This window comes from Octopus sinensis, linkage group LG13, assembly GCF_006345805.1.
Source record: "Octopus sinensis linkage group LG13, ASM634580v1, whole genome shotgun sequence".
NCBI classification, from domain to species: Eukaryota; Metazoa; Mollusca; class Cephalopoda; order Octopoda; family Octopodidae; genus Octopus; species Octopus sinensis.
In genome coordinates, this window is record NC_043009.1 from 71,818,471 (window position 1) to 71,840,301 (window position 21,831).

Genomic DNA, 21,831 nt, shown 5'->3' on the forward strand with positions numbered 1-21,831 from the left:
TATTATTATTATTATTATTATTATTATTATTATTATCATTATTATTATTATTATTATTATTATTATTATTATTATTATTATTATTGGTTTGAAATTTTGAAACAAGGCCAGCAATTTGGGGGGAGGGTGTAAGTCTGACCAAGATCATCTTTGCTTTTCAATCTTCTGGAGTTGTTAATCTAAAGTGTACCAGTCATCTATTGGGGTTGATACACTCAACTGTTCTTCCTTCCCTGAAATTATTGGCCCTCTACCCATATGAGAAATATTATTATAACTGTTATTTAGAAGTCATCTTTATTATTACAATTATTAGATATTGCGCCTTCCCCAAAAGCCCCTCAAACTCTATGTTCTTCTCTACAGGAAGAAGAGGGAGAAAGGGGTGGGGAACGTATTCATCTTAGCCTTGACTCCCTACATTTAGGAAATGATTTATTTATTTATTTATATTATAATTTATTTCTTCAGTAGACAAACCAAAAGAGGTCCTTAGGGAAGAAATTGGGTTAGATTGCAAGTCAGCAGGCAAAGAGAGCTGGTAAGGAAATCCTTCCTTCTGTTTCTTCCAACTGTGACCATTAATACCACAGACTATAGTGTGTGTACACACACACACACACACACACACACACACACGCATGCTCTACTTTCTCTTTCTTTCATTTCACACACATACACACTCTCACTCTTGTAAGCTCTCTCACAAGCAAGCACCCACATACTTGGGCATGCATGCCCTCTCTTATAAGCTCCCATTCTCACCCGCACACACACACACACACTTATAGCAGAATTAATGGGATTTTGTCTGAGACTTATGGAATTAAATCACCTCACTTCCTTTACATAAATATTTTTGTTTCAAAAAATGTTGTTGTGGCTGTTGTTAGAGAAGTGGAAGATAAAAATGGTAAAGTTCCCGGCCAAAGAGCCAGTAGTGAGAGAAATGCTAACATGATTGATCAAATAGAGTATTCGATTTTGTTCTCGTATATTTCTGAGTTCAGATCTCACCATTTACCCTGCTGAGATAGTACCAGACTTGAACTGGGATCGATTTCAGCTGCTAAATCTCATTTTTCTTACAAATTCACACCCAACAAATTCTCTCTTTTGTATAATTAGAGTGGTGAGTGCTACAGAGCAAAACCCAAGAAAGAGATAAGGTTTCAATTCCCAGTTGGAGCTTTTTCGTTTCATTTACAGGAAAACAATCAAACATCTCAACATCCCATTTCTACCCCTTTAAAGGGGCCTAGTCCAGATAACTTTATTATCTTAGGTGCAAGCATGACCCTGTGGTAAAGAAGTTTGCTTTGCAATCCCATGGTTCTGGATTCAATCTCATTTTGTGGCCCTTTAAGTATCTTCTCCCATAGCCTTGGGTTGACCAAAGTCTTGTCAGTGAAATTAGGTCATGGGAAAGCGTGTGTGTGTGTGTGTGTGTAGAAGAGATGGCAGAGTGAAGGTGTTGAATAAAAATACCTGGTGGTATTTGCTTGTGTCTCTGTCCTCTCAGTCAACTTTGCTTTCTTCTCACCAGAGTCAATAAAGTAAGCACTGAACCGCTAAGTCATGGGGGACATAAACACACCAACACCAAGTGGTGGTGGGAGACTAGCCTCAGACTGACCAAAAAGTGTCTGTGGATTCTGAAGAATCCATCATGTGTGTATCTATGCGTTTGTGTGTCTATGTGTCTGTTTGTCCCCCCACCCACCCACTACTTCACAACCGGTGTTGGTGTGTTTACATCTCCTGTAACTTAACAGTTCAGCAAAAAAGAAAATGATAAAAGAAGTTCAAGGCTTTCCAAAAAAAAATAAGTGCTGGGGTTGATTCATTCAACAAAATAACTCTTCAAGGCAGTGCTCCAGTATGGCCAGAGTCAAGTGACTGAAACGAGTAAAGGATAAACTATAAAGATGTGTGTGTGTGTGTGTGCATGTGTGTGTGTGTGTGTGTGTGTGTGTGTGTGTGTGTGTGTGCATGTGTGTGTGTGTGTGTGTGTGTGTGTGTGTGTGTGTGTGTGTGTGTGTGTGTGTGATAAATATCTACTTGTATGATTTATTATAAAATTATTAAAAAAAGCAAAAAGATAAGAAAAACGTATGCTGAACCTCTTATTTCTCCATCAAATGTTCAAGGAATCCACATAAATTAGGGGCTGTTTTGGAGTGGGGGGGGGGAAACATCTGGGTGGAGAAACAACCACATGCACGTGTGTGTGTGTGTTTGTGTGTGTGTGTGTGTGTATGTGTTTGTGTGTGTATGTGTTTGTGTGTGTCTGTGTGAGTGTGTGTGTGTGTGTGTGTGTGTGTGTGTGCAGGCATGTGATTTGCCAGATAACTAGTTGGCATCCATTCCTGCCACCTATAAAACTGATATCATCATCATCTCATCATCATCATCATCACCGTCGTTGACATAGTCAATGTTATCATCATTTTCATTTTCTTATAAATATCCTCCTCCTTCATCTCCCCCCCCCCCGCATTAGCTTAATCAACCTCATCAGTCTTATGTCATCATTATAACAACAATCATCATCATCATCATCATTACTGACAGCAAACTCCTGCTTATAGGATACAATCTCTCCTTCCTCTTCTGCTCCTGGCTGATTCTGTAAAGGATGAGAAGAGAGAGAGGGGGGAGGGAGAGATAGAGAGTTGGAGGAAGAGGTGGAGGAGAGAGTGAGAGCATTATTACAACACAAACTCCCTCCATCACCATCCCCACCTCCTACTACTGACACACTCCTCTTTCATACAATTCATTCTCTCTGTCTCTTTCTCTACATCCTCCTCCTCCTCCTCACTCTCTTGAAGGCAGGTGGAAACCAAATTACTTGATGATGGGGATGGAGCGTCCAGATTCTTCAGTAATTAATGCCTAAACAGATAAGAATCAAAACCCCTCTTCCTCATCTACCCCCATTACACACACTCTCTCTCTCTCTCTCTCTCTCTCTCTCTCTCTCTCTCTCTCTCTCTCTCTCTCTCTCTTCCACTTGCCAAATTTTTTAAATAATTCCCTAATAGACAAATATTTCTGCTTGTGGCCTTCCTTCTTCTGTGAAGTCTCTGACAGATGATGGCAAAGAACTTCGTTCCACGCACCTCAACCCAAACTAAAAAATACAACAATTTTCTCTAAACATTCAACTCTGTCATTAGTTCTTCCTTGAAACTTCCCTTCTTCTTAATAAAATCAACAGCCCTTTAAGAAGCTTCCCCCTCCCTGCCACTGGCCAGGTTGATATAGGACTCAATCTGGGTGACCAGGTGCTCACCAAACTCTCTCCTACTCTAATCAGTCAGGGATTCAACTCTCCATCCGTATTGTGGAATAAAAGTGAAAGCATGTGGCTTGGTGGTTAAGGTATCCAGCTTACGATCATAAGGTTGTCAGTTCAATTCCCAGTGGTGCATTGTGTCCTTGAGCAAGACACTTTATTTCACATCTACTCCAGCCCCACTCAGCTGGCAAAAATGAGTGGTACCTGTAATTCCAAAGGGGTCAGCCTTGTCACATCGAATCTCCCTGACAACTACATTAAGGGTATACGTGTCTGTGGAGTACTCAGCCACTTGCACGTTAATTTCACAAAAAGCAGGCTGTTCCATTGATCGGATCAACTGGAACCCTCATAACCGATGGTGTGTCACTTGTAGAATAAAGTATATTTAATACCTTGTGGAACATAAACAAAGCCTCTAACCTTGTTAACTTTACTTTACATGGCTATCACCAGGTACTTATAGACTGGTTATGGGGTCCTGCTTTGGGAGTTCCATGGTTCTGAGGGGAGGGGAATCTCCTCTTAACAATTATCATTCCCAGGTCTACTCTAACCTGAAGAATTAATTAGCATAGTGCCGTGGTCGGTGCCAGTGCCACCTGACTGGCTCTCATGCTGGTGGCATGTAAAAAGCACCCACTATAGTCTCAGAGTGGTTGGTATTAGGAAGGGCATCCAGCCGTAGAAACCTTGCCAGATCAGATTGGAGCTTGGTGCAGTCTCCCGGCTTGCCAGTCCTCAGTCAAACCATCCAACTCATGCCAGCATGAAAAAAGAAGACATTAAACGATGATGATGACGATTAAAGCTTTCCTACCTCTGCATACGAAGACTGAATCTTGAGGACTCTGTTGAAAGGAACCTCTATGGTTTAATGGAGAGAAATTAGGGAAAGCAAACCTGTTGGTCATCCACTGCATCCGTCCCCATCCCTGGTCATTTTCACTGAGTCATGCCACTGGACCATCTTCAGCCCAGTGGCATGAGAGAGTGAGCTTCGCAGTGCACAATGATGATTCTTCACTTCAAACCAGGTCACTACACAAGTCATCTCTCTTCCTTAAGGAAGATTAGATGGTCTTCATTGCTCCGATGCGGGAACAGGCTTGTCTCTCTTTTATCTCTGTAACTACTTCTACAATTACTATCACACCTTTATAAGCTGATAACCAAAGCTGTTAGCATACCCCTACAGCCCCTGTTGCACGTTTGCAAGTCGTGGGATGGCCATCCAGCTGTGGGAAACCATGTCAAAACAGACAGTAGAGCTTGATGTAGTCCTGTGCTTTGTCAGCACCTGTCAAACAGTCCAACCCATGCCAGCATGGGAAAACGGATGTTAAATGATGATGACGATGGTAATGATGATGATGATGATGATGAACTCAGTGCATGGAGTACAGCAATATTCTCCATACACATATGCAAGCACACACACGCACACACACACACACACACGTGCAAGTGACGATGATTTATAATGAAAAGGAAGAAAGTTTGAAGAATGATTTCTTCAGATCTTACCCAGCAGGAAAACCTTGATGAAACATTTTTTTTACCCCTATGAACTGAGGATGTGTGATCTGCGTTTCAGATGCATCAGCAGAAAGTTTGACGTGGCAGGAGAGAGAATAACCATTTGGTTGGAATGGAAATGCAAGGATTCTTTGGAGTTTACTAAACCTGACTGGGTGAATGGCCTTCAGGCAAAAAACCCATACACATATATTTTCGTATGTGTATATGTATAAGCAAGCATGCATATATGTATGTATGTACATATATATATATATATATATATATATATATATATATATATATATATATATATATATATATATATATATATATATATATATAAGTGCGGGTGGCACGTAAAAAGCACCCACTACACTCATGGAGTGGTTGGCGTTAGGAAGGGCATCCAGCCGTAGAAACACTGCCAGATTTGACTGGGCCTGATGAAGCCTTCTGGCTTCACAGACCCCAGTAGAACCGTCCAACCCATGCTAGCATGGAAAACGGACGCTAAATGATGATGATGATGATGATGATGATATATACACATATATATATATATATATACACATATATATGTGTGTGTGTGTGTATGTATGTATATATATATATGTGTGTGTGTGTGTATGTATGTATGTATACATGCATTTATGTATGTATGTATGTATGTATGTATGTATATATTCATGTATATATGATGTATATATGTATGTGTGTGTATATATGCATGGAAGGCATGTACAAATATGTCTAATATTTACATGTCCAGAAAATTCACCGTAGACATTTTTGTTGTGGGAAAATTCGTCATACAAAAGCAGGGTGCAAACTAATAACTCATTTTGAAGAAATTACCTTTCTTTAATCAGAAAGTTGATGAAGATGCCATTTTAGGAAAACCATTAATCAATTTTTATTTTTCCAACTTATTTTTATTGCTGTGAATTCTCCTAAAAATGTTTATGGCACAATTTCCAATAACAATATATTTAATTTCGTTTTCGGATTTGGTTTGCAAGATTCTTTATGTGAATTCAAGTGTTGAAGCATATTTTGTTGCCTTATTAACACAGTCCCCAGTTCAAAAAAATAAAAGTAAATGAATGGAAATTGAACTGGTGAGTGTGTTAATTATTAAGGCATTAAAACAGAATGGTTCTTCCCAGACACAACAAAATATATTTAATGATGTGAAAATATAAGCTGTGAATGAATCACAGAATGTGCTGTAGGTGAAGAGTGAAGGTTGTCTGACTGGTTTTGTCCTTCTTAAGCCTCATCAGGGATCACTTAACTTGTTCTATCAACTACCAAAGTTAATTAGGATATGCTTTGGTGCCACTGAAACAATGTTTTCAGTGAAGAACCACTTCTGTATGGAATGCAGATTACCATATTCAACATAGCCGAGGCACAGAGTCCCCATGGCCAAGCTCTTCCTCCTCCAAAAATTTTAAATCTCATTTTGATTAGGGGCTAGTGAACCACTTCCACTTGGAATGTAACACTGGCCCATGACTGAGGTCAGCACGACAACAACTCAATATACAAATTATTACTATTTCTAACAAAAATTGATTAATTTAAAGGTACAAGTTAAATGGAAACGATTAATGGTGGAGAGCAGAGATTTATTAACAAAAAAACTCAGGTAATCATCATTTTAATGCCCATTTCTCCATGTTTGCATCAATTGGAAGAAGTTTATTGAGGTAGGTTTTTCTACAGCTGGATGTCCTTCCCGTTGCCAACCTCCATTTGCTTCCAAACCAGGTAATGTGTTCCCGTGATCAGACATCTACTCAAAGAATATTGGAAAGGAATGATATTGCTTGTATGACAGCGATCACCATCATACAATATCAAGGCAAGAAGTACCAGACATACACACTGTCACACACACACACACACACACACACTTATGTGTATACATGATGGGCTTCTTTCAGTTTCCATCTACCAAATCCATGCACAGAGCTTTGGTTGACCTGGGGCTAAAGTAGAAGACTCACACCAAAGAGGCCATGCAGCAGAACTAAATCCAGAAGCAGATGATTGGGATGCAAGAAGATCCTAGACGATGTGTTAAGCAACAAATATTTAGTCTTAAATACATGGAAGCATGTGTGTGAGAGAGAGAGAGACAGACAGACAGAGAGAGACAGACAGAGAGAGACAGAGAGAGAGAGACAGAGAGAGAGAGGGAGAGTATGAACAATGCAAGCCAAGTATTTGTGTTATTTTTGAAAAGCCTTATTTGAAATTTCTTTGGTTAAAAGTTGGGTTCACTGCATTTAATAGAGAAAAGAATATGGCAAAGGAAGCAACAGTAGATGTGTGTAGGGACAAACAGACACCTGATCCATCATCAGCTTATCACTGATTCTGACAGATAACAGATGTGTACACCAGATGACCTACCTTGCCAGGGCTGAGATGTCTACACCTGGTGGCCTCTATATGTTTGTGTGAGGCGAGAGAGAGAGAGAGAGAGAGAGAGAGAGAGAGAGAGAGAGAGTCCTAATTCAATGCATTGGTAGAGTGTTATATATATATCCCTGCAAATCCTGTAGATTTGTAATGTGTGAGTGTGTGTGTGTGCGTGTGTGCATGTGTATATGTGCATGCATACATGTCAGGCCCATTCATATCAAAGCCAATTCAGCAGGGTTCCCGATGTACAGTCAAAAAAAAGGGACCAGTTCTATTCTGAACAAGATTTCTGGGTGGGGCTGGTGGGTGGAGTGATGGAACGGAACTTTACTCTAAGATAATGAAATAATTATTGAATATACAATGCAACCACAAGAAAGTAGATGGAGCTGGGTCAGAATCAGATAAATATCCCCTGGGCCCCCCACTAAGTTCATAAATAAACTGCAAGATGGTTCTTTAACCAGCTAGAAATAATAACCAAATCTTCCTCAAATAATACCCAGGCACTTTAAAAAAACATAAAATCCAAGCGTTATGTGGGGGCTAAAATGTGACCTTTTGGTTAAGATATTGGGCAATTAATCGTTACTGTTCTATAGTTTAGAGATGAGGAATTCTGTACATTATTTACAATGGATGGACAGATGTCCTCATCTTGTTTGTTGTTACCATATATAGTAATGTAGTGTAGTGGATAAAAGCGTGGACTACTAACCCTTGGATTCTGTGTTCAATCCCAAGCAGGGACTTGGGAAATAATATCAACAGAAAAAATTACATCAGCAGAAAAGAATACCTTAGGAATGAGAACAGAGTACCCCATTAGTCAAATAAAGGGTTGGGTTTGAAATTCCACCAGAACACCTGATGAAGGCTGGAGAGTGCACCAGCCAAAATGTTGTGTAAATGATCTAATTAATCATTAGTTAATGATTGATTGAAATCATATCTGAAAGCTAAGTTTATTGCATGAATTTCATAAATTTGTATGAAATACCAAATAAATAATATTCTCTCATTGAAACGTATGTAACATTGATTTCACTTTTCTTCTCTTCAATTAAAATTATTGTTCTTTACTGTGTGAGGATCATAATGATTATAACGACATATCTATTTGTTATAAAAATGTTGACTGGTGAGGTGTTCCCTTAATAACTGACCAAAGTCTCACCCAAACATTCTTTGGCTAATTAAAAGGTGTAGCGTTTATACCACACTTCAAACACTATGCTTGCCAGATTCCTAGATGAAGTGTTGCAGAGGTAACTGCCTGGATTTTACATATGATTTCAATTGTGTGTGTGTGTGTGCGTGCGTGCTTCATCATCATCATCTAATGTTTGTTTTCCATGCTGGCATGGGTCGGATGGTTTCACAAGAGCTGGTAGGGCAATGGGGATGCACAAGGTTCCATAGTTTTGTTTTGGCAGGGTTTCTCTGGCTGGATGCCCTTCCTAAGGCCAACCACTTTACAGGGTGGGCAGGGTGCTTTTTATGTGGCACCACCACCAATGCTTAGAACTATTTCAGTTTCTGTCAACTGAATCTATTCACCAGGCCTTGGTTGGCTTGGGTCTACAGTAGAAAAGGGCACTTTTGCAAAGTGTCACACAGTGGGACTGAACACAAGAGCACACGGTTGGGAAGCAAGCTTCCTAACCACTCACCCATGTCTACCCCTAAGATATATATTTCAATATTTTATAATAAAGAGATTGATTAAATCTTTTTTTTTCCTGCACTCGGATAGACATATTTACACACGCGCGCGCACACACACACACTCGCACACACACACACACGCACGCGCACACACACACACACACACACTCGCACATACACACACACACACATGCATAAATATGTGTGTGAGCACTGAATAATCATTTAGCTTGAATCTGGAAGTGAAAGCATCTTGTGAGTTCCCTGGGTACTTTGTGTTTATCTACGTATAACTAACACTCACGTCCTAGAGTCTGGCCTGTATAAGATTAACGAGAGAGGCAGTCCTTCTCTTACTACAACCCTTAGCGGTGAGGGGAGGAGAAAGGGGAGGAGCAGAATCTAGTTTGAAGTTCAGGCTGTTGGTGGAAGTGGTTTTTCTGTCTGCCACTCTGTTTATATTGTGTGTGTGTGTGTGTGTGTGTGTGTGTGTGTGTGGACTGAACTTAGTGTCACAGTCTGTCTCTAATCAGTGATATTTTACTTGGGTTTCGATGCCAGTTTTTAGTGCCTTCACATAAGGGTGGGGGATGGGGAGGTGTGTGTTTGTGTGTGTAATAAACAGTTTTTTTCTTTTAGTGCATGATCCAATTATTTTTTAACTTTCTATTAAAATATAAAATTTACTTGTTCCAATTCCAGACAAGACATTCCTTGAAGCTTGGAAAAAATTTCAATCCAAATATTCTTAAGTCTATTCTAAGATTAAATTTTATAACAAATTTTGGTAAATAAATTGATTTCTGGCATTGAAACACAATAAAAAAAACCCCACAAATTTGTAGAGATGAAAATATTAGACTCGACACCAGTGTATAGCTGGTATGTATTTTATAAAAAATGTAAAGATGGCAAATAACTGGAGTTCATTTCAGTTTGGCTCTTGGATATTCTACTGTTGTAATTGCAATATAATATGATCAGAATTAATTCAATTCAATTTTTATTGGCTCAAAAAGCAAAAGCAAGGCCATGTAGGGGGACAGGGAGTTATGTACAGGGAGGGTGGTCATACAAAGAGTTCAGGCCATTTCTGGTCAAGAGAGACTTTGAACCGAGCGGTCGTCGGCATCTTCACTATCTCGTCCGGCAGCTTATTCCACGGATCCGCAACCCGGACGGAGAAAGCTCCTCTCCATCGATTGAGATAAAATTGTCGTAGATAGAGCTTTTCGGAGTGACCACGCAGCCCACGCTCTGGAGCAGGAGTGAAGAACAGCTCTTTCCAGAGGTTACACTTTCCGCTTATGATGTTGTGATCGAGAATGAGATCACCACGGCGTCGTCGTTTTTCGAGAGAATAAAGGTCGAGCGTCTTCAGCCTTTCTTCATAAGACTTGCTTGAGACCAAGAACCATGTGGGTAGCCAGCTTCTGGACTCTTTCGAGATGCTGTTTGTCTTTGAGGAGATAAGGAGAAGAGGCTTGAATCCTGTATTCTAATATGGGTCTCACCAGCGTGACATAGAGCGGTAGAAATATGGTTGCCGTGAGCATTCCAAATGACCGTCGAATCAAAAACAGAACTACGTGTGCTTTGTTGGCAGCATGGACGCATTGGGCCGAAGGTGAAAAGGAAGAATCCACCAAGATACCCAGGTCCTTTACTTGGTCACGTTCAGACACAGGTCCCATTCATTAGACCATCTCCAAACTTGGTGGAGGCATCGACGAAGGTCATCTATATCACTGCGAGGAGCGACCAGTTTGACATCCTCGGCAAATAGAAGGGTGTGTTGCATGAGGTCGTCGGGCAAGTCATTGATGAAGACTAAAAACAATAACGGCCCAAGCACTGAACCTTGAGGTACTCCACTGGTCTCGCACTGGAGACGTCGGACAGCGAACCATTAACTTGGACTTGGAAGGAGCGATCTGAGAGGAAGGCACCAATCCATCGTACAATATCCGGATGGAAACGAAATGCTTGAAGCTTGACAAGTAATAGGCGGTGGTTAACCGAGTCAAAAACTTTGGCAAAGTTCAATAAAACGATGTCAACAGCATCACCATCATTCGGGATACACGTCACCTATTCTTCCATTACCAGTAAGTTGGTCAAGCATGATCTCTTCGGCACAAAGCCGTGTTGGGAATCAGAGATAGAGGCTGTGTTTTGGAGGTGGAGCAACATACTTTTCTTAAGGATGGTTTCGAACATCTTGCTGATTATTGAAGTAAGGGGTCTTCGCGGCTCTCTTTCTTGAAAATCGGGCAGATTATCACTGTTCTCCAGTCTGCAGGTATAACACCCGTCGCCAATGACATATTGAATAGAAGTGTTAAAGGTTCGCAGATGACCGGAGCCAACGCTTTGATAACCTGTGGGTGTATGCCGTCAGGGCCGTGACCCTTATTGACATCGAGGCCTTGAATAACGCATTCGACTTCATCACGAGTGATGACCAATCGAAGCATTGGAGGTACCGATCTATCAAATGGAGGAGGTTCACGACCATCATCTTCTTTGAAAATTGTCAAAAAAGTCTCGGCAAATAACTGACTCTGCTGATAAGGGTCCTCAATCGATACGCCTGTTGAGTCTACCAACGTTGCAATTTGGTTGTTCAAGTGGGAATTCCGTTGGACATGGGCAAAGAAGGTTTTTGGATTGCTACTGGCGTTTGCCGCGATTCTGTATTCATATCTGAAGCGTTCTTCCTTTTCAATTTTCACGGCTCGGTCTCATTGAGTTTTGTACACCTCAAAAGCTGCAGTCAAATCTTGATTTTTGAATTCAGCCCAAGCAATATCTCTGAGTCGAAGTTCTCGTTTAACCTTCTTCGTCACCCAGGGCTTGTGTTTCTTCTTCTTGGGAAGCCCAACGGGAACCGCTTGGTCAGTCAACCAAATTACATATGCTTTGAGGGACGACCATAGTTCGTCAACTGAGGACATCGTCATCAGGGATCGCCAGTCCAGAAGCGCAGAAGCCTCAGTTAGAATTTCAAGATTGATTGCAGAGAAGACTCTATGTGGCAGCGAAGTAGTCGTGGGCGTAGAAAAAGTTGTGTGCATGACGAACTTCAGGACCGCATGATCACTCTTGGCAAGAGGGGCGCACACAGATACGTCTGACACTGATCTTGGATAGCAGGAGAATACCAGATCCAGCATAGATGACTGCTGCCCAGACCGATGCCTTGTTGGATATTCAACATGTTGCGATAGAAAACAATCTTCAGCCACGTCAAGGATGGAGGCCAGTCGATCGTGGGAGCGTTGAAGTCTCCAAATATCAAACATTCATGAGAAGATGAAACGAAGATGAAACGAATCTTATCACTTCGAGTAAATGAGCATCGTCCTGGGGGTCGGCAAGAGACGGCCTGTAGACAGCTAACACGGGCAGGCAAAACCCAGATAGGCTCAGCTTGCAATAGACGGCATCGAATTTTGTTGTGGGTTGAGCATTAGTGGGTAGAATACCGCTGGATGGTTTGAGATCAGATTTGACATACACAGCAACACCTCCACCTCGCCTTTTTTCTCTGTCACATCTGAAGAGGGCGTCGCCCTGTCGGTGGATTTCCGAGTCCTTTACTGCTGGAGTCAGCCAAGTCTCGGTGATAGCTTTCACATCTGGGGAATCAAGCATGGCCAGTGTAAATAGTTCGCTGAACTTTGGAAATAAGGAGCACGAGTTGATATAGACGATGCTGAGCTGTGAAGTTTGAGGGCAGGAATTAGGGAACAAGCAGAATAAGGGGTCTCAGAGATAGCTTCGTTGTCGAATTAATATGGTTGTTTAGCCCCGGGACATCCCTGATTGAGCAGACCTTAATGTTGGATGGTAAAAACCATATCTGCTTTGTAGAGTGTCATGATCCCAGATGTATATTCTTTCTACATCTCTCCCCCTCTCTCTCTCTTTCTACATCTCTCCCCCTCTCTCTCTCTTTCTCTCTCTTTGAGACAGTTGCCATTTTTCACTTCCCATGTTTCCTTCATGCTCTTCAAAGTGTGATGCTAAAGAAACGAAACATGACCAAGTTCCACTTATTAAAAGGTGTTGCAGAGAGAATCATTATTGCTGGAAGAAACAAGAGAGTGACTGTAAGTGGGGTGTGTGTGTGTGTGGGGGGGGGGAAGCTTCCTCTCGCAGGTGAATCAAGATTAAACATTCCTAAACCATTTGGTTTAGATTTAATCCTAAGTTAACCAAGAAAGTTTGCTAGATTTTCATGCCTGTCCCTAAAGACTAGGATTCCAGGATGATGCCCTACAACATCGATTCTTGTTGTCAACAAGGCTTGCTTCAGATCCTCTCATTGGTTATTCAGAGTTTCTTTGGAAGCAGTAAATACTTTCCTATAAGTTACAAACAGGGAGAGGTGATATAGGAACAGAAAAAGTGGGGAAGGATTATCGGTTAATCCCTGACCACAAATGAATGGAAAATAGCTTCAAACCAAAGGAACAAATATTTTTTTGCATCTTATGCAAATGTTTCAAATTGTCCAAATGAAAGAACTGTGGGTAATGCCCTTCCCTCTCAAACTTGATTGTAAAAGTAAAAAAGTTACGAACCTAACAAAACCTCAAAGAATATTAATCTTCTTTTGTTTTTCTCATTTCAGGACACCATGAGGCCAACACATATTTCAAATGAAACTTTTGGGGGTTTCTTACCTGTCGGTATTTATGGTTGGAGGAAACGCTGTTTATATGCATTCATTCTGTTACTCATGATCCTTGTCATTATGAACTTGGCCCTTACCGTATGGATTCTTCGAGTCCTAGATTTTTCTATAGTGAGTACCAATTTTGTCTCCTTTACCATTCTCTTTTATCTTTTTTAAAATTTTGTACACATTTTTCCACATAGACAATAAATGAACAAGCAAGGTTCACTAATTATGGTACCAAAGCATCATTTTAAGATTGTGGATCCAATTACTGGAACAGAAATGTATTGTGTTCTTGCACATGGGGCTTTCATTTCCTGTTACTCAGGTGCATTCAACCAAATCTCAGTAGCAACAGTTTAGCTTTGCAATGAACTCATCCAGGTGGAAGTCTTGCACCCTCATTGACTTAATGTTTCATTAACCATGGCAAGAACTCTAATTTGATGGAATGAGATCTTAACTCACTCAGGATTGTCCCAAGATATCAGGATGGGATTTGAGGATAATTTAGCTACTTTAATGAACAAGGCAAACAGCTCTGTTTAGTGGTTTAAGGAACTGACAACGGTAAACACTAACAAAATGAGAAAATTGATTATATGGTCAGAAGTTAATATCACACCTAAATACAAAGACACAGTTTTTATCGTGAAGATCATTCTACAAGGAATTGGCAAGAAATACCATTAGGTTGCAGCGGTGAGATCAATTCTTCCCCTGAGATTAAAGTAAAATCCTATTGTTATTGTTCTTGTTGTTGTCATCGTCGTCGTCGTCGTCGTCATCATCATCATCATCATCAACCGTCCAACCCATGCTAGCATGGAGAACGGACGTTAAACGATGATGATGATGATGATGATGATTATCAAACTGGGCCTGGTGCAGCCTTCTGGCTTCCCAGACCCCAGTTGAACCGTCCAACCCATGCTAGCATGGAAAGCGGATGCTAAACAATGATGATGATGATGATGATGATTATTATTATTATTACACCAATGATATTTTTTAAAAATCCCATGCAACCATGGAAATAGGATGTTAAACAATGATGATGAGGATGATGATGAGGATGATGATGAAGTTAGTTTAATGCCAGGGAAACTAAGAGTAAACATCACTCTTATGGAGTTTTGGGATTTGAAAATCATTAATTCTTAAATTCGTTGCTGTGAATTGAACCAAACCTCTGGAAATTGATGAAATATTTTTAATCCCTGCCCTAATAATTATGTTGTGTATTTGTGTGGTTAAATGGTTAATAAACTTGCTTCCAAACATTGAAGTGTTGCATTCAGTCCCACAATGCAACGTCTTCAAGAAGTGTTGACTAAAGCCTAATGACTAATGTTAATTAGAAAGAAAAATACATAAAGCTTGCTCACGAAATGAACTTTATTCATTGTTCAACCAGTCTCATCAAACTACGATACACATCTGGCAGGGGATTATGTTAAGTGGACATTTAGGGAACATTCAACTATTTGACTGTAAAGGACTAGGGAAGTAGTTATTATTGCTTTCAAATTCTAGCACAAGGCCAGCAATTATGGACAAAGTGGGTAAGTCAATTGCATTGCTCCCCAGTGTGCAACTGGTACTCATTTTATCAATCCTGAAAGGATAAAAGGCAAAGTTGACTTTTGGCAGAATTTGAACTCAGAATGTAAAGACAGATGAAATGCCACTAAGCACACTTTGCCGAACCTGCAAACGATTCTGCCAACTTTAGAGTTGTTACACTGACTGAACAAATGGGACACAGATTGCCAAGAGTATTCAGAAGAGCCGCCAGAACCACACTGAAATGGACATTGCTGTAACTAGTGAGGACTTCTGACCTCGTTAGATATGAGTCTCTCAGTCAGACTCCTTACTGAGTGAGCGAGTCCGACTCTCTGCAACATGGCTTACAGTCGACTGCTTATAGCTGAATTCATGTCTAATGAATATGATACTGCGTAAATAGTGTATATATTTCTGAGATATTCTATGTTCATGTATATATACATACTTGTAATTAGAGAGAGAGAGGGGGGGGAGTTACTTCAGGCATGTATCCCCAAATGGGTTCAGACTTTGACTCCTACTGTTATATCACTGCCTCCTCCTCCTCCCCCTCTCCCTCCTGTGTTTATAAAAGTGACAGTTAACTGTATATTATGTGAGTGTCACTGCTGACAGATATTATATATAAGTTTATGTTGTTAGACAGCAATTGTTGCTGTGGTGGTGGTGGTGGTGGTTGTTGTTGTTGTTAGTTTTGAACTGTAGGCAATTATTTGCCTTCCCCACTTATTTCCCCCCCTACAATAATAACAAATAACATTTGCATTAATCATTATTGTCCATGACAGCAGTGACAATAACATAAATCCCTTCCAAAATACCAGAGACACTCCATTCACAGGCTCCTGTAAGGAATACAGGGAGCTTAACCCTTCTTCTCAAAGACAAAGAATGAGGAGAAGAGTGACTAAACCAACTAAAAGGCCTTCTCTCCTGCCCCAATGTCTCTTGTCTCAGAAGACAAACATGGCAGTAGTGGAGGTATCGTTACAATGTATTTAGGGATAAAATATTGTGAAAGCTGAGGCAAAGGGCAGGGGTATTGCCACTGACCTTTCTGGGCCCTTCCTTAATCGCAATATGACATACTCTAGATGCCGATAGCATCCTTTGCTCCACCTTCTGAATTTGGGTTACACTGTTTCAGAAATTTAGAATTAATCCCATATTTATTACCCCAGATAGACAAAGTGTTAGGAGACATTGCTCTAAATACCCGACTCATCCTTACTGAAGACTCATCCATACTGACTCTGAAGACTGATTATTTCAAGTTAGATGAGTCTTTGTTACAATATATTGCTACTCCTTCCAGTCCAGCATCATCTGCCAACAAACACAACAACTCTCTGAACTTCTTCCATTCTTATTCTACCTCCAAGACTTTCATTATCTTCTATTAAGCTAACAAGACCTCCTTGATAAATAAAACAAAGCGTTTTGTTTGGATAGCTTGATCTGTTCTCCCTTCGTTTCTCTTCTCTAAACATGGCGACTACATGCATTGCATTTTTAAAGTTTATTTTCCTTCAGAGCCATCTTCGATGTTTATCCCATTCTCCTCCGAAAATATGCCCCCTCGTTTCCTACCGTATTTTTTTCATTATTTATCTATTTTCTTTCTCTACCGTATTTTTTTATTATTTATCTATTTCACTCATCTCTCTCTCTCTGGCTTTCATTCAGTTTTTATCTAATTAATTATTTCTCCCCCTCAAATATAGTATTCAAACTAGTTGCTTCGATTTTGTCGCCCACCCTCCCACCCCCACCACCAACACCGGAAGTTTCTACCCAAATACCGGAAACTGCCCCCCCACCAGCACCTATGAAGGGTTTATCTGAACATATAGCGCAAAAAATTGTGAAAAGTATGCAGGTTGTAGTCGAGAGTTTCCATATGAAATCTGCCAAATGCAAGCTTTCTTTTCAGGTACATGACACGGCTGTCCCTCGTCCCAGGGTCTCTGATGCCCACACCTCGCAAACCCTCAGAGTTGGCACGCTCAATGTTGGCACATTGAAAGGTAGGTCTGGAGAGATTGTAGAGCTGCTTGAACGGAGACGTGTGGATGTATGCTGTATCCAGGAAGTAAGGTGGAGAGGAGGTTCTGCTAGGCTCCTCACAGGCAAGGAACACAGGTACAAGATTTTCTGGGCAGGGAACACTGACGGAGTCGGGGGCGTGGGTATACTTCTTGCGGAGAAATGGGTAGGTAAGGTAATCGAGGTAGTCAGAGTAAGTGACAGAGTAATTAAAATTAGATTAGTTCTTCACCATAGGACAGCTACCATCATCTCGGCATATGCCCCTCAACCAGGGCTACCGGAAGGACAAAAAGACCAATTCTATGACACCCTATTGCGGACTACCTCATTGACAAATGACAGTGACCTTCTCTTCGTGGCAGGTGATTTCAATGGACATGTTGGACGACATGTCGGGGGCTTCCATGGCGTCCATGGAGGCTACGGTTTTGGCTCTCGAAATGAGGAGGAACCAGGCTGCTGGAGTTCTGCGATGCAAATGACCTTATGGTCTGCAATACCCACTTCAGGAAACCCACCTCTCTCCTAGTCACCTACCGTTCTGGCAGACCACCAGCCAGATTGACTACATCCTTGCCAGAAAAAGGGAAAGAGGGCTGATTATAAATGCCAAAACCTTCCCAGGCGAAGAATGTACTCCCCAACATAGATTAGTAGTTAGCGACTTCAGGATCAGAGCTAAATGGTTGCCCAGAAGAAGACCAGCTTGGAGGAGAAGGGTCTGGAAGCTTAAAGATCCTGCAAATGGACAGAGATTTAGAGACATACTACTCGAAGCCTCTGACGAAATAGAAGGGGATATAGCTTCACTTAATGTGGAAGACAACTGGAGATTCCTACGGGACAATCTGCTGACAGCCACTGACCAGATCTGTGGATGGAGCAAAGTACCATCTCGACCCAGAGTAACATGGTGGTGGAACACTGTGGTTGACAGGGCTATTAGACAAAAGAGACAGGCTTGGAAGGACTGGAAGAACGGTGGTAGCAGGGAATTGTATCAGACAGCCAAAAGGGAAGCTAGGAGACAGGTTTATTTAGCCAGAGGGGAAGCGGATAAGAAAAAATTTGCCAATGTTCTGAGCCGTGAGGATGAAAGACTTGAGGTATTTCGTGTTGCAAGACAGTGTGTGAGAGAGAATCGTGATGTGGTAGGAGAGAAGTGTGTTCGCATGGATGATGGTTCACTTGCGCTAAATGAGGATGCAAAGAGAGAGGTTTGGAGATGCCACTATGAAAGGTTGCTGAATAAAGAAAATGAATGGGATAAAGAGAGTCTGCCGAATGTTGACCCAACAGAGGGACCAGCTATCCGAGTTGATAGTTCCGTGGTAGCTAAGGCAATTAGAAGCATGAAGACAGGGAAAGCCCCAGGCCCATCAGGAATTACTGCAGAGATGCTCAAAATATCTGGCAGTGTCGGCTATAACCTAGTCACCCGTATAGTCAACCAGGTGATACACGAAGGAGTCATACCCAATGACTGGTGTAGCAGCAAACTAGTCAACTGCTACAAAGGTAAAGGTGATGCCCTGGATACAAATATTACAGAGGTATCAAGCTGTTGGATCAGGTAATGAAGGTTACGGAGAGGGTCATAGCCCAACTAATTAGAGAGAGAGTTAGTTTAGATGAGATGCAGTTTGGGTTTGTCCCAGGGAAAAGCACCACTGATGCTATATTCCTGGTAAGGCAGCTGCAGGAGAAATACCTAGCCAAAGATAAGCCCCTGTACCTGGCTTTCGTTGACATGGAGAAAGCCTTTGATAGGGTCCCCCGTTCCCTCATCTGGTGGTCAATGAGGAAACTAGGGATAGATGAATGGCTGGTGAGGGCTGTGCAAGCCATGTACAGAGATGCCGTAAGTAAGGTTAGAGTTGGCAGCATGTACACAGAAGAATTCAAGGTAGAGGTTGGGGTCCACCAGGTTCAGTACTCAGCCCCCTCCTATTTATCATAGTCCTCCAGGCAATTGTGGAGGAATTCAAGACAGGTTGCCCCTGGGAGCTCCTCTATGCTGACGACCTCGCTCTAATCGCTGAGTCACTATCAGAACTGGAGGAGAAGTTCCAGGTGTGGAAGGAGGGTTTAGAATCGAGGGGCCTTAGAGTCAACCTAGCTAAAACCAAAGTACTAATAAGTAGAAAGTTAGAAAATCCACAAATATCCTCAGGAAGATGGCCCTGCTCGATCTGTAGAAAAGGTGTAGGTAGAAACTCTATAAGATGTACCCAGTGTAAGCTATGGACACATAAGAGGTGCAGCAATGTCAAAGGTAGGCTAACTGGGAAGATAGTTTTTGTATGTGGCAGATGCTCTGGAGCATTGACCTCCGAAAATCTGCAGAAAACAACTTCCGTCACTTTCCGGGGGAAAAACTAGAAGTAGTTGATAGCTTCCGCTATCTAGGTGACCAAGTCAGTAGTGGGGGCGGGTGCGCTGAAAGTGTAACTGCTAGAATAAGAATAGCCTGGGCAAAGTTTAGGGAGCTCTTACCTCTGCTGGTGACTAAAGGCCTCTCGCTCAGAGTAAAAGGCAGACTGTATGATGCATGTGTACGAACAGCTATGCTACATGGCAGTGAAACATGGGCCGTGACTGCTGAGGACATGCGTAAGCTTGTGAGGAATGAAGCCAGTATGCTCCGATGGATGTGTAATGTCAGTGTACTTACTCGACAGAGCGTTAGTACCTTGAGAGAAATGTTGTACCTAAGAAGCATCAGTTGTTGTGTGCAAGAGAGACGATTGCGCTGGTATGGTCATGTGGCGAGAATGGATGAAGATAGGTGTGTGAGAAAGTGCCAATCCCTAGCAGTTGAGGGAACCCGTGGAAGAGGTAGACCCAGGAAAACCTGGGACGAAGTGGTGAAGCACGACCTTCGGACGTTAGGTCTCACCATGGAAATGACTAGAGACCGAGACCTATGGAAGTATGCTGTGCGTGAGAAGACCCGGCAAGACTAGTGAAGCCATAATCCGTGGCCCCTACCTGGGACGTAGTCAGTCCACCTGTGCATACCTTCCTTCTTGTGACACTTGTGAAGACCTGTTGAGGCAAGTGAGAATCGAATCGAATCAAATCAAATCAATCGAACCAAATCAAAATAGATGAACATCAATGGAATTTGTATCCTTGTGGTACCAGTGCCGGTGGCACATAAGAAAACCATCCGAACGTGATCGTAGCCAGTACCGCAACGACTGGCCTCCATGCTGAGGGCACGTAACAAACACCATCCGAGCGTGGCCGTCCGCCAGCCCCGTCTGGCACCTGTGTCGGTGACACATAAGAAAACACCATCCGCGTGGGCCGTCAGCCAGCCTCGTCTGGCACCTGTGTCGGTGACAATAAAAAACACCATCCGAGCGTGGCCATCTGCCAGCCTCGTCTGGCACCTGTGTCGGTGGCACATAAAATCACCCACTACACTCTCGGAGTGGTTGGCGTTAGGAAGGGCATCCAGCTGTAGAAACACTGCCAGATCTGACTGGCCTGGTGCAGCCTTCGGGCTTGCCAGACCCCAGTTGAACCGTCCAACCCATGCTAGCATGGAAAGCGGACGTTAAACGATGATGATAATGATGATGATGATAAACATCCACTTCAGCTTATGTATGGGTTCTACTGGTAACAATTCAGGGACACCTTGTTCCCGGTCAATTTAAAGGTGCTATATCAAGAGAAAATGATGAGTGAAGTAAACCAAACTCTTGAATTTTTGGTTAAATTAGTGATGTGGAGCAATACTGTCATGTTGAAGAAGCACAGTGTGTCACCATTCAGGTCATCTCAGTTGGATTTCCCCATTGGGTCAATGTAGTCGCTGAACATACCTTGACCATGTGGTTGTTGACAAGCATTTCATAATGGATTGGCCCTTCCAAATCCCACCAAACACAGATCATTGTCTTGCATAAATGTGGCTCTGGTTTGGTTCAAAGTGCTACTTGCTTGTCACTCAACCATTCTTTCTTCTAAAGACACCATTTTTCATCACTGGTGACGATGCAGTAAAGGAATTTCCCTTTGTGTCTGTGAGTAGCCTGGCATCGAGTGAGTAAACTTGCTGTGATAGAGAAGCACTGGAATTTATCTCTTTCATTGAGAGTGTGTGGTGCCCAAGCACTGAGTTTTTGGATCTTACCTATTAAATGGAACTGATGGGCAATGATATCATGAGACCACCCCATCAGCTGGACCAATTCCTTTGTGGAGTGGCATGGATCCTCATTGTTGAGCTCGTTCAGTCTTTGAATTGAACAAGTCTGCCAAAACATGAAGTCTGTAAGATCAACTTTCTCATCCTTGAAGCTTGTACAGTTCTTTCGATAATTGAGCTTTCCCTATGCACAGCACAAATGTTACAAATGGCTGTGCCAAGTTTGGAACCTTGACTGAAAACAGCAATCAGAAGCCAGAGTCAAAAATGTTCTGTTTATTTTATTTTTATTCTTTGTTTTCATATTACCATATTTTTCATGTTACCATATACATCAGTGTACAAAAGGGAGTTTGAACCTCAAAAGACAATCACCCCAAAAACAAGAGGTTGTCTTAAACACCAAATATAAAATCCGAACCATAACATACTGAG

At 41.9% G+C, this 21,831-nt stretch overlaps 1 protein-coding gene across 2 annotated transcripts in view; it reads left to right on the forward strand.

Annotated features, from left to right (window-relative positions):
• LOC115218534 (zeta-sarcoglycan) overlaps positions 1-21,831 on the forward strand; it is a 135,311-nt gene that overhangs the window by 71,622 nt on the left and 41,858 nt on the right. Inside the window, exons 1-2 of one of the 2 annotated variants that reach the window (XM_036508537.1) lie at positions 518-541; positions 13,566-13,739. In XM_036508537.1, the coding sequence (XP_036364430.1) occupies positions 13,572-13,739 (168 nt within the window). In that variant the 5' untranslated portion in view covers positions 518-541; positions 13,566-13,571. Of the gene's footprint in view, positions 1-517; positions 542-13,565; positions 13,740-21,831 lie in introns of those variants that run through there. The other variant, XM_029788408.2, reaches the window with a different exon arrangement.